Here is a 13,779-nt window from a genome sequence, read left to right on the forward strand (position 1 = left end):
AAAATTAAAAGATAGGGAAACAAGGTGGGAAAACCATTGAATGTGAATGTTTTTCTATTGTGTGGGCCCTGAAGAAATTTAGACCATAACTCTATGGAACTACTTTCAAAATTCAAACTGACCACCAGCCCTTTCATGTCTCTCCTGTTTCAGTGTGGAAAGGGCAAAAGGCTGCCTTTTTCTGTCTCGAAGAGGTGGAGGTACAGATATCTGCTAGGGTGGGGGCACAGGATGAATTGTTACATTTGTCTCAGGAGATAATATGCAACAGAATAGTGAAGGGTGGCAGGATGAACCGCATAAGTCTGACCTAAGTAGCTTAATGTGGTGGTACTTATTGCAAAAAGTACCAAATCTCAGCGAGGCATACAACAATGTTGCCACAGGGCAGACTGAATAATTCTGAATGATTATTGTTTGTTGTGTTAGGAAAGATAAGTGCCCCTATTTACAGGCACCCTGTCTAGGCATGTGAATGGTGCATGGTCTAGAGAAAAGAGGACAGAGAGACTAAAGTCTCAGTGACTGTTATATGATTCTAATCCTATCCAAAAGAATTCCATCTCAAATCCTGAAGTAGGACATTTGATTTTCAAACTTCCACCTCCAATTGCACGTTTATTCTTCAACACCCAACCAAAACATGACAACAAACCAAATTTAACAAAGTTTATCATGTCATTTTCTTTTCTGGATTTATTTTGAGGAAGGGCGGGGGTTCCGAATTATTTTCAAATGTCTATCTTTTGTAATTTTCTGGTACATTACCTTTTCTTTAAGGGAAGGGTGACATAAATGAAAACATAAATAGCCCCCTTCCAGAAACAAAACAAATAATATTTGCAAAGTTCCTCTGCTCACTACCATCACAACAAAACTCAGCATTTTTAAATGGGATCGGGGGTGGCGCTTCTAATAAATGATGTTGTTCACTGGCCATTACCGCCTCATGCACCAATTCTATCACAGCTGAAGATGTGCCTACAAATTAGGCACATTTACCCAATCTACCGGGCAATGTTGTCCATGACACTGACCACTGGGACCTTAACCCAGTTTCTCACATTCCTTGAAATGGCACATGGGAGTGGCCTGGCCCTTCTGTGGGTAGGGACCAACCCTTCACTTCATGAACAGGGCTCTCACTACTAGTACAAGTCTGCACATCCAACGATGGAGTCGCTGTTCCCTCTGGCCTAACGGGAGGTTTGTGCTGCATTCTCATCATCACTGGTATGGGTTGGGGTGAGTGGAACTTGCCATACACATCCTGGTGCCAGCACTGTAGGTGGTTCAGAAGTGCTATGGCACCCAGTAAATGGGTAGCAGAGCTATTCCCCCTCCTAATTCCTTGGACACTGGCACAAGTTGCACACAACAGATTCAGCCTCTGATGCTGAAACCCCATCAAGCAACAAAGTAATCGCAGGCCCAAGAGAATGGTGGCAAAGAGGGAGCTTTCTTCGTGCCCTGCTTGTAATTTTGAAGAACTCTTTGGCCTTCCTTAAACCCACATTGGGCTTCATGCCGCCTCATGACCCATGTGGCATTGGCTCTCCCTCCTAATCCTTGCAGTATGGACTCTAATCCTGGCCCCTGCATTTTTGTCTGGCCCCTCCCCACCGGAGTGTGTCAACACCATTCCTACCATCACCCAGTCACCTCCAGTAGCATCCAACTCACCAGCAATACCATCATCCTCTGCAGCAGCATCATCAACTGCTGGGGGAGGCAGATTGTTTGTATGCTCCACCACAAGAATGCTCATAAAATGTGTCTGCCCAACTTCTGATTCCAAGCAGGAGGATTAGAGATCATGCTCAATTGCTTCCAGATCACTGCACCCTTCCAGCAAAGACAGCATCAGACCTCCCCTTACCCCCGCATCCCTGCCCTTTCCCCCACAAATAAACAAACAGTGGTTCACCAAAACAAAATAAAAATACAAGTTTTTTTCTATAGAAAAGAATAGAATGATGGTTTATCAAATACAATATGAAAGATGTACCCAACCAAAAAACTGCCTTCTCATATAATGTTACATTATTCTTTTTTTATGTGTAATGTGAATTTATATACGAAAGGTTCTATGAACTGAAACGTATAATAAATAAATAAAAAAGATTCACCAGAGTCCAGCAATTGAGCCAGCAGGGATTTGCGAGGGGTTTGGGGATAGCTGCCCAGGTTTACTAAACAACACAGATTGCCAGGCAGGAGAAATGTATTGTATGCATGCTATAGCACTAATACATGACAGGGATTTGAAGCTACATTATGATAAAAGCACACAGACCCAGTGTATCAGACTTGTGACCCAGTTTATCATAAGTAAATTATGCACAGGCATTCATTTCCCCAATGTTAGAAGACGGACATAATTAGCATACGAAAGGCTCTTTGCCAATTCACGTGTGCCTGGCTATGTTTATACTTTTTGTAGGGTACACTTTGATAGAATATTCCCTTTGTCTACAAAAGCAACAAAATGAAGCTAAATCAAATAAACTCAATGTAAACAAATAAAAAAGGTGGCTCAAACTGTTTTCGGAGGGGGATTGGCTAGGCCCATTAGGTTTCAATACTACTAATTATAAGCATACAGCAAATAAACGATGTTGGATGTCAATGGGTGCCACACCTGTGCTAGAGTATTTGATCCCTGGATGGATTATTTTAAACTGTTCTGGGCAATATGATAGGTGAACGGATCTACAGTTAGTATGCAAGCACAAGGCCACTCCAGTTGTGAGGATTGCTGCATCGCTAATTGTGCTTAAGCTTCAACTGCATGCATTACTTTTCTATAAATTTGTGTTTTTCATTGTTCACAGATGTGAAAACGTAAGCAACAAAATAATATTTAAAAAAAGCCTAAAAAAAAAGGACAATTCAAAAGGCGTTGGAGGTGAGAATCAAAGTAGAGTAAGGACAGACAGCAGCCAGATGAAAAAGCCCTATGAATAAGAATACCTCAGAATAATGTGCACTAAATGTCAAGGGGTTTTGGACCTGGCAAGGTTTGTGGAGAAGGAACTAAAGAAGCACTCCTGCTCCAAGTGTATATAACCTTTGATCCCATATTGCCTACAGGGATGCCATTTGGGGGTCACCAGGGGTCGCAACCCTTGTGGTCTCCCATGCTACCCATAAAAAATATGGGATACATTACTCACCGTAATCGTATTTCTGATGCTTGTATCTGCTTAGATTCACATGCTGTGCATAGGCCGACATCTAGTGGAAGCTGCGGAGTATTACAGTTTGTTTTTAGAAACTCGAACATGGGCGTCGACACAGGGCGTACCAGTAATACTATCCCTAGTTTGACGTCCACTGTACCCATGATCCCTCACACGTGTAGGACCCTCAGATTGTATTTTTTCTGACATGAGGTAGCATGAGGAGAAGCTTGAGTACAGATGATCCAAGCAGATAGAAAGAAAGGTAAGACTACAAGCATCCATGCGCCTTCTCTCAGAGGGGGGGAAGGGTGGGTCGCATGTGAATCTAAGCAGATACAAGCATCAGAAATACGATTACGGTGAGTAATGTGTCCCTTCTGAGGCTTGTGGAATCTGCTTAGATCGCATGCTGTGCATAGATTAGCGAGCAGTACCTGAAGAAGGAGGTGGGATGTGAGAAAGGTCATGAGCAAATAAATGTCTTAGAACCGCTTGTCCCACTTGGGTATCTGTCTTGGAATGGGTGTCAATGCAGTAGTGCTGAGTAAAAGTGTGAATAGAGCTCCAAGTAGCTGCTTTGCAAATGGTGTCAAGGGGGACATTTGCAATGAAAGCCAGAGTGACCCCAATGCCTCTTGTACAGTGGGTTCTTGGCGTGAAAGGCAGAGTTTTTCCAGAAAGGGAGTAACACAGCTGGATACAGTTAATAATCCACTTAGAGATGGCACCTTTAGAGACGCGATCCCCCTCTCTGCCTGTAGCTACGGAGTCAAACAGTTGGTCTGTTTTCCTTAGCGGTCTGGTCTTGTTTACATAGTAGAGGACCGCCCTACGCCCATCTAGGGTGTGTAGTTTCACCTCAGCCGAGCTCTGTGGGTCTTGGAAGAAAGCCGGAAGCTCGAAGGACTGGTACACGTGGAATTTAGAAATAAACTTAGGTGAGAACCTAGGGTGTGTGCGTAAAACCAGTTTATCTTTATGGACAGTAAAGAAGGGATCTTGCACTGACAGAGCCTGAATTTCACTAACCCTTCTTATAGATGTAATTGCTACTAAGAAGGCCGTCTTATAAGTCAGGTGTTTCAGACTGCTTTTATGCATGGGCTCGAATGGGGGGCCCATGAGTTTAGATAGCACCACGTTAAGGCCCATCCTGGTGGTGGGTTAGAAATAGGAGGGTGAAGTCTCTTTACTCCTTCCATGAAGGCTTTAACTACTGGTACTTTCCACCACAACACCTTGTTATGGGAAGTGGTGCATGCCCACAGAGCTGCCAGGTGTAACTTCAGTGAGTTAAAAACCAGCCTTGCATCCAGCAGATGGAGCATGTATGTAACAATAATGGAAGGAGTGCAATCAACTGGGTTGATTTGTTTATTCTGGCACCAGATAACAAATCTCTTCCATTTGTCAAAGTAGCAGTGCCTCGTGTTTGGCTTCCTAGATTCTTTTAGGATGTCCATACACCTCTGTGGTAAATTGAGATGTCCGAACTCTATGACCTCAGGGGCCATGCTGCCAGGTTCATTGAGTTGGGTTGAGGATGCACTGTTTGACCTAGGTGCTGGGACAGTAGGTTGTACCAGGCCGGAAGTTTGATGGGTTCGCACACCGCTAATCTGCCTAAGTGTGGGAACCACGGTTGTCTCGCCCACATGGGAGCAACCAGGACAAGCGTCATCGATTTTCTGTTCATCTTGTTGACCACCTTCCTAATGAGGAGTTGGTGGAAAAGCGTACGCAAACATTCCTGACCAGTTCATCCACAGGGCGTTCCTCTGGGAGTCTGGTTGGGGGAACCTGGATGCAAATCCTGGGCATTGTCTGTTTTCGCTTGTGGCGAATAGGTACAGTGGGGAAACGCCACTGAGAGAAGATATCTTCTACGACTTCTCTGTGTAGACACCATTCATGTTCTTCTGGGAGGGGGTCTCTGCTTAGAGCATCCACTAGGGAATTGAGATCCCCTTGAACATGTTGCGATGACAAGAAGATGTTCCGTCTGAGTGTCCATATCCACATTTTCTGGGCAAGCTTGGACAGATTTGGCGAACGAGTCCCTCCTTGCTTGTTCAGGTAAAACATGGCTGTAGTGCTGTCCGTCCGGATTTGCACTGACAGATTTAGCAGGTAGGGCTCGAACGCTTGAAGCGCTCTGAATACTGCCAGAAGCTCTAGCAGGTTGATGTGATTCTAGGCCACTGGGTGAGACCAGAGACCCTGAGCTGTGTGGTGGAGATGGTGAGCTTCCCACCCTGTCAGGCATGTATCAGTTGTGACTACCACCTGTATCTCGGGATCGTAAAAGGGTTTCCCCTTGGACAGATTTTCTCTTGTCCACCAGTTTAGGCTTTGTACAAGTGTTGGCGAAACAACCACTAGATCGTCCCACTGACCACTTGCCTGAGACCACTGTTTCGCCAACCATTCCTGCATGGGACGCATGCGCAGGCGCGCGTGGGGGACCAGGTAAACACATGACGCCATCATGCCCAGCAACCGCATTGCTTTGCGTACCGTTATCTGGCGACCGGACTGATATTGCGGAATTTGCAGCAGTATATTCCGAATTCTTTCCTCGGAAGGAAAGGTCAACCCCTCGAGTGTCTAGGATAGCTCCTAGGAACTGTTTGGAGGTGCTTGGCACCAGACTTGACTTTTTCTCGTTTATTGAGAAGCCCAATTCGAAGAGGAGGTAGATTGTCCTTTGAATGTTTGTTCTGCAAATTACTGGGGTCTCCCCCGTGATGAGCCAGTCGTCCAGGAAAGGGTACACCGGGATTGCCTCCCTGCGTAGGTGTGCTGCCGCCACCGCCAGTACCTTGGTGAATACCCTTGGAGCCGAAGCTATCCCGAAGGGCAGTACCTTGAACAGGTAGTGCTGACTGTCCACCTTGAAGCGCAAGTACTTTCTGTGCGCTGGGAACATGGAAATATGAAAATAGGCATCTTTCATGTCCAATGTTGCCATGTAATCCCCCTTTTTTAGGAGGGGGATTAGCTCTTGGAGAGTAATCATGCAAAATTTTTGGGGCTTGACATACTTGTTTGCAGGCCGTAAGTCCAATACTGGGCGCATTGTCAAATCTTTTTTTTTGGCACAAGGAAGTAAGTTGAATAAATACCCTTGTTTACCTGGTGTCCCGGGACGAGTTCCATCGCGTCCTTTGCTAGCAGATTGACGATCTCCTCGAGGAGGATCTTCTGGTGTTCCAAAGAATCTATTCTTTGTTGTGGAGGATGGTTCCGAGGACGCTCTAACAGTTCTATGCAGTACCCTGCGGATACTGTGGACAGCACCCATCTGTCTGATGTGATCCCTTCCCAAGCTTGGGTGAAGTTGGAAATGCGTCCCCCTACTGGGGTTGCGTGAGAAGGGACCCTGAACGGAGCGTCACTGTTTTGGTGGAGGCGTGCCGCCTCCTCTACTGGGACTGCCTCTACCTTTACCACGTCCTCTTTTATTACCCCTGCCGTAAACCTGGGTAGACTGTTGGTTATTATTGTTCCACGGTGTACCCTGCCCCTGGGAATAGTTAGATCCTCTCTGGGAATTTTGGCCGCGTGGGCGACGAAAATTGCCATTCCCTCTCTGATTAGAGGGTTTATTGGTTAGTTGGCCTAGGGATTTGAGTGTCTCATACTCGTCCTTGGCATTTTTCAGCGCGTCCTCGACCGCCTTACCAAACAACAGATCCGGCTCCATCGGTTTATCTAACAATGATACTTGGGTTTCAGCTTTGAATCCAGATTGCCGTAACCAAGCGTGTCTCTTGATAACAGTTACTTCTGATATCAATCTGCCGGCGTTATCCGCGGCATCAAAGGTTGCTTTTAAAATGCAACCGGACACGGCTCTTCCCTCCGCCGCAACTCGTGCCAACTGGCTCTTTAAGGGTTCTGGGAGAGAGTCTATGAGTGCCGCGACTTCTTCCCACTGATGGCAGTTGCAGCTGGCCAACAGGGTGGAGTTGGCAATCCTTGCCTGGTAGGCGGAAGTGAAGGCTACTTTCCTGCCCAAACCATACAGTTTCTTGCTCTCCTGGTCGGGAGGAGCTTCGGACGATGACAAGGGTGTTCCAGCCCTCTTACGGGTGTTTTTCACAACCAGGGAGTCCGGTTTCAGATGCCCCCTTATATACAGTGGGTCCGATTGGGCTGTCCTGAAAAGTTTCTCAATCCTGGGGTTCACTGCCCTGGTGAGGTTAGGATTTAAAAGTGAAGGGTCTATTCTTCTCTGAATAGACTTAAGGATAGAGATGGCCTGAGCAACAGGCCTCCTTTCTTCCACTAACTCTTCGGCGAAGTCCCTCTCCTCTTGAGCACCTTGGGTGTCAATGAGGAAATGTTCTGCTGCTTGGGACAGAACTTCATTCAGGAGAGGTTGATTGTCGACAGGGGAGTCGGTAATCGGGGGTTCTTTCTCTACCGGGGAATCTACTCTGTAGGTCTCAGGGTCTTCCTCTTGCTCTTCTTGGTCCTCATCATCCCCATAGTAGCCATACCAGTTTGCTCTTCCAACATGCCCAAATCTGGATTCTCACAAAAGGATGTATCCCCTTGATATTGAGAATAGGGCTGTATATAGAAGGGGTCCGAAGACCGTGTTGGGGCTTCAAACCGGGACTTCTTAACTGGAGGTATTGGATCCTTAGAGCCTGAGGGTGCTGACCCGTCGGGAGTATAGGTGAGAAACTGTTCAGGGTTTTTTGCATAAAAATCTGCCAATGATGACATCCTTGACATAACCCCGTCTATGTCATCACTAGACCATTCTCTAGAACTGGGAATGACCCTTTCTGGGACTTTCTCCCCCTTATCCTGACTAGACTTACTGGTTTTAGCAGGGGTCCTTGGGATAACAGAAGACTGGGACTTGTCTGTCTGTTTATGTGGAGTGGAAAGTTTTAGAGGTGTGTGAGGAAGCTGAGACTGCTTCCTTTGTTGTTTTCCCCCCTCCCCGTGGGCGGAAGAGTGTTTTCCCTGCTTTTTAGCCCCTTCGGAGCCTTCCGACGCCTGGCGTCGAGGTTCGGGGGTAGTGTCCCTATCTTTAGAACGTGGAGGTAGGGACTCGGGAGCCGCCGTTACACGGTCTGCGGGCGCCGACTCCTGGAGTGCGGTCTGGGGATGGAAGTCGGCTTCGTCTTCCGACGATTGAACTTCCGTTACCTTGGGGAGCGAAGCACTCTTGGCAACAGTGGATGATTGCCTGGACTCATGCGGCGATCTAGATCGAGAATTCCCAGAGGACACTGATTCGGACCGTTATCTATGTGCCTCTTTCCGAGAACTCGACGTGCGCATCGAGTCTCGGTTGGACTTCATGTGCTTTGTGGAAGTGCTGTGGGTAGTGCTTGTGTCGCCAGGGGTCTTCCCCATAGCCGCCCTGCCCTTCGGAGGTCGGGGACTTGCGCTCGGCTGTCTCTTGATGCCACGTTGCCCTCGCCGTCTGAAAGCACAGCGTCGCTGCCATCGCTGAAGGCGCCCTCTGCTGCCATGGCATCCTGACGCCTGGCGTGGTGGGCCCAACGCTTGATCGAACGGTCCTTAAGTGTTTTTGGTTTAAACCTACTACACGCTCTGCAGTTCGCCTCGGGGTGGTCCCTCGGCAAGCAGAGGTTGCACGTGGCGTGTCTGTCAACCCAAAGGTACTTGCGGTTGCACTTGGGGCAGAATTGGAAAGGGGTACCCTCCATACGCACCTTGTGGCAGCAGGCTATTAAGTGTAGGAATATATAAGAATGTACCTATATGCCAAAAGAGTGTAGAGTATGTCCACCCCCCACTCTCCCTACTTGCAGGGCCGAGGCCAGAGGCCTTCCGAGGCCCGGGCCGAGGCCAGAGGCCTTCCGAGGCCCAAATCCGTCGTGCAGCTGTCGATAGTCGATTTCTTCTCCGGCCCGGCATCGAGTGTGGAAGTTCGGTGACTCGACGTTGGGGTGGAGAATGGGGAAAATATAACGATATTTTGCAAAAATATGGCTAAGGCCAGGGAACTCTGCAAAATGCTTCCGACCAGTATGGTGGAAAAAAACAATCTGAGGGTCCTACACGCGTGAGGGATCATGGGTACAGTGGACGTCACACTAGGGATAGTATTACTGGCACGCCTTGTGTCGACGTCCATTTTCGAGTTTCGAAAAACAAACTAATACTCCGCAGCTTCCACTAGATGTCGGCCTATGCACAGCATGTGATCTAAGCAGATTCCCCAAGCCTCAGAAATATATATATCTATTTCCTTTTTAAAAATTGAAGCTCCTGGGCTGTGTGTGGCCAATGCCATGTGGCTCTTTGTTTCTGGAGTGGCTGGGTTTCTTGTTCAGGCCTCTTAAAAAAAAAAAAAGAAATGGCATGCTGGTTAGGATGTTTGTTTGCATCTATGAGGTAACGAGTTCCCAGAGTACAGGATGCCGTGTGAGTGCGCTGCTTTCCCTGCGCTACTCTAAATTCTTCAATACACAGTTATGAACCCTCCCCATGGTATGTATTTTGCCAACCTCTGAAGCCTAAAAAGTACATCCATGCAGGCTTGACATGTGGACAACCTGCAGATGAACTGGCCTGCTGTTAAATCTCAGTTACCAGTTTAATTGTATCCACTACAGAGTGTAATTTGCTTTCTGACTGAGAACATTCAGACAGGCAATTGCTCATTTTACTATAGCTGGCAAGCTAGCTCGCTGCTGCGATGCATGTGTGTGTGTGTGATCTGCAGGTTGCAGGTTCGAATCCTGACAAGGCCAACTCAGCCTTTCATCCTTCTAAGGTTGAAGAGTGCCACAGAGGTTTGGTGATATTGTATGTATATTTGTTCTATATAAAGCGTTTAAGCGTAAGTGCTATATAATAACACATCATTATCACATGGCCTTGTACGTCTGCCTGCATTCACAGTAATTTGGGCCTATACACACTGATATTAATGATACACTATTATTGTGTGAAATGTATACAACATTATGGTGATATTGTAACCATATTTGTCGGAGTGTACTTAGGAACAATGCTATGTGATGCCACTTCCTGTTGTGTCTAGGGGTGAAGGGTTGTATTCCATCGCTTCCTGTGATGTCACTTTGGGGTGGGTTCAAATGACATGTCATCAGAGTTCAAGGGTTGTGTAATTTCACTTCCGCTACACCTGGCATTTTGGTGAAGTGACGTCCCTGATTGCCTATGGTATATTTGGGTTTTATTTGTCAATGGGCAAACAAAAGCAAAACAATAAAAAAAAGAAAATATATAAAAACAAGATCAAATCAAAAAGGCATAGTTGGAGGCGTTATTCAAACCCTGTCCTCACAAAATTAACCTCACTTGGCGGTCCGTGTACTATCCCCTTCGCAATCCAACGGCAAACACGTGAAGACCACAATTGTGTGAATAAGCATTACAATACTCCCATACGCAGCCATGTGCTCGGCCAAATCCTTGTGCATGTGCAATGTGGTTTCTGTCTAGCACCACGCTGTAAAGAGGGTGGAGGGGTGCATTTAGTTTCTCTTTGGGTATATTCACAATGGAAAAAGGAGAGGTCACTCACGAGAGAACGGATCTCATTCATGTGTGGATTGCGTGTCAGCCGATGTTGAAACTGTTGAAGACATGTAAGAGTGGCCAGGGGAGCTGATGACCTCCACTAACACATAAACAACCCTATTGGTCCAATTGTTGAAGGCTCCACAAGGACACAATGCGCCCCATCGCCTCAGTGATTTAAAGGTGGGAGAGAGAGAAGGAAGCCGGGCAAGGACAAGCAGTGGCACAAACAGCAGACTACAGCAGTGCACAAAAATCAGCTTCCACTCAACCCGGTCTACTTATCACTCTGAATGCGGCAACCTCCTCAAGTGGACAGTCGTCGGGGGAGAGGCCCAATTAAATGCAGTCCATTGTTTTTTCTTTTAGGCTTAACTTAGCTTCGTAGTTAAGAGTCAATTTAACTGATAAGTCTCAACACTGAAATCAGTTCTCACAAGAGTACCCAAAATAGGAACACTGGCAGTAGCGATTACTGTTTTTGACATCAATTGAAAGGTAATATATGTTAAATGTTAAAGGTATTTGTACTGCGCACCGTCACCAACGGAGTTGGTCCCCAGGCGCTCTGGCGGATCTGCAAAAGAGAAGGTGGGATGTGTTAGTGAGGTGAAGAGGGAGTAGGATAGTGAGAGGAGTGTTGTTCTGTTGGCAGCTTCAACTCGGTATACACCAGGTGCTGAGCTTTGGTGCGAGTATTGAATCAATGTCAGTTCTCGTGTGCTGTTGGTGCGGCTTATGTGTTGTTGCAGTGTGCTGAATATCAACAGATAGTTATTTTATCTGTATTTCGCCTTAAACATGGTTACCAGGGGAAGTGACAGCAATATTTTGGACAAACCTTGGGCAACCTCCCAACAAACCATTGGTTGAGTTTTCTAAAGTCCCGAGCAGGATATAATTTACATTTGAAGTTTCCTGCAACCTCACTTTTTGGGTTACTACAAGATCCCTACACTTCCCAGCTCCTCCTCTAACATGGAAGAGGATGCTGTGTCACAATTCAGAGCATCCTATGATCCAAACAGAGCACGTTAATGATGCAGGGGAGTGGTGAATGATGTGTGCTGCCAAATCTCCCACCTTCCAGGTTGCATGGTGGTATCACGTGGAATGTTACAAAAAGGGGTATGAGAGTAGACATCCTAATTTGTGAAACAGTTTGTGAATTCTTGAAACATCCAGAGTAACATTTAAAATTACAAGTAGCCTATATTTTGCAGCACACTGGGAACTGTGAGAAAACGTGTTTTTACCCCCAGATTATAGCATTAACTAGAAGACTAAACAAGCAATGGCAATGCTAACTGTTTTGGCTTTTGTGTAGGCATTGGGAAAGGTATTCGTCAGACATTGCTGTAGTGGTATTAACTGCCCATCGAAGGTAGCAGCTGCAAAATGGTGCGATCGCCTGGGCATACAATAGCAGTGGCTGGCAAATGCCTAATACTTATACACAAGCCAAAACTGTTGCCTTGTCCAATGCTCGTTTTAACAGAACTTCAGTGAAGGACATGCATGGTGCTTATAAATAGAGATGGGCGGAAGGCAGACCTGCTTGACATTTTAATACACCAGTAGCGAGTTTACAACTCCAATGAAGTTATTAACTCTCAGAAGAAGACTGCTTTGAAAAAACATTGGCAGGCCCTTCGAGCACAACGTTTGATGGCAAGGCGTAATAAAGTTAGCTAAAAGAGATCCCAGGAGGATGTGTTTTGGGCAGGGAGGGGTAGAAATTGGGAGTGAATGGCCAAGGCGATTAGCATGGCCTTGGGCAATCAATGGGTGGGTAAATAACCAACCAACACCTACAACCTGTGTCCTTCCTCATATGCCATTTTTCCCTAGCTGTACTCAAATACAATAGTTAAGGCTTGTAGGTGGTGCTAGCCCCACCTAGTAGCCAACATTAAAACAGACTGTTATTTACAACTGCACACCCATAAATCATTGTATTGTATTGCATTTATTATTTCTATAGCGCTTTCATCCGAAGCGCTTTACATTATAACAACAGAATACATAGAGCATTATAACCAAGAAGCAATTTACAATGAATCAAACCAATAAAAACAGTAAGCAGAGCAATTCATCAGTGAGGGGGGAGAGGAGAGGAGGGGAAGGTGGAGGGGGGAGGAAGGGATCATGCCATCAAGTTCAAACATGTGGGCTTCCTATGGTAATTCGGTAGGATTTCTAAAGCGAAGTGCAGTTGAAATTTAAAATCCAACAATTATTCTGAAACAACTGCGAATCTACACTACACCTATATTATTTTCATGGTAAGACTGCGCAATGCCAAATTACAAAATTAACAACTTGCTTACTTATCTGCTCCACCAGTTTAAGCATCACGCCACCAACATGGAGATCTCCAGATACTCGGATGGAAAATTCCTTTTCCTCCTCTTCATACTGGTGATCGACAGACACACCGAGTTCCCAAGAGGTAGGTCCATGCACAGCGACAGTACTCATGTTGAAGATGTTGTTTTGAACGCCTAGGAAAGCAAAATATAAGACTCTATTAGAAGTTGTATGAGAAGTTGTATGAGAAGTTATCAGATTGTAACATGATACATTTTAGAGCAAGCTCTCAGTGAGCAGGACAGTGTAAAGGTGAATTAACTCAGATCATTGATTGAATTGAATTGATGAGATCACCTCTGCAAAGTATATAAGAGTTACTCAACATCACACTTGGCCAAGTGATGAAAAGAGATGACAGTACATTGCCTAATTTAAAGAAAGAAAAGTGTCCCAAGTGCTCAAACATAGAAATCAACCTGTACTTGTTATTAGGGAAAGTTAAAAACACTTTAAAACTGGACAAAAAAAAGCCAATATACGTAACTGAGATGAATCAAACATTATTTCTTTTTTTAAGAAATTATTATTATTGTGCAATGGTTAGACAAGACCTTAAGCAAATATCTCGACATAAAAACGATTTACAATTCATACATTTCAATATTTTTTCATATTACATACTTTACAATAATCATCACATTTCAACAAATGTCATGTCATTGTTTAAAACATATCACCA

The 13,779-nt window shown here is 45.6% G+C and overlaps 1 protein-coding gene across 2 annotated transcripts in view; it reads right to left on the reverse strand.

Annotated features, from left to right (window-relative positions):
• The window catches only part of FERMT1 (FERM domain containing kindlin 1), a 422,040-nt gene that overhangs the window by 277,343 nt on the left and 130,918 nt on the right, over nt 1-13,779 (reverse strand). For both annotated transcript variants that reach the window (XM_069608276.1, XM_069608277.1), the window contains exon 2: nt 13,058-13,231. In XM_069608276.1, coding sequence (XP_069464377.1) covers nt 13,058-13,208 — 151 coding nt within the window. In that variant the 5' untranslated portion in view covers nt 13,209-13,231. The remainder of the gene's footprint in view (nt 1-13,057; nt 13,232-13,779) is intronic.

Source organism: Ambystoma mexicanum, chromosome 4q (genome assembly GCF_040938575.1).
Source record: "Ambystoma mexicanum isolate Mex_15411 chromosome 4q, UKY_AmexF1_1, whole genome shotgun sequence".
In the NCBI taxonomy this organism is placed as follows: Eukaryota; Metazoa; Chordata; class Amphibia; order Caudata; family Ambystomatidae; genus Ambystoma; species Ambystoma mexicanum.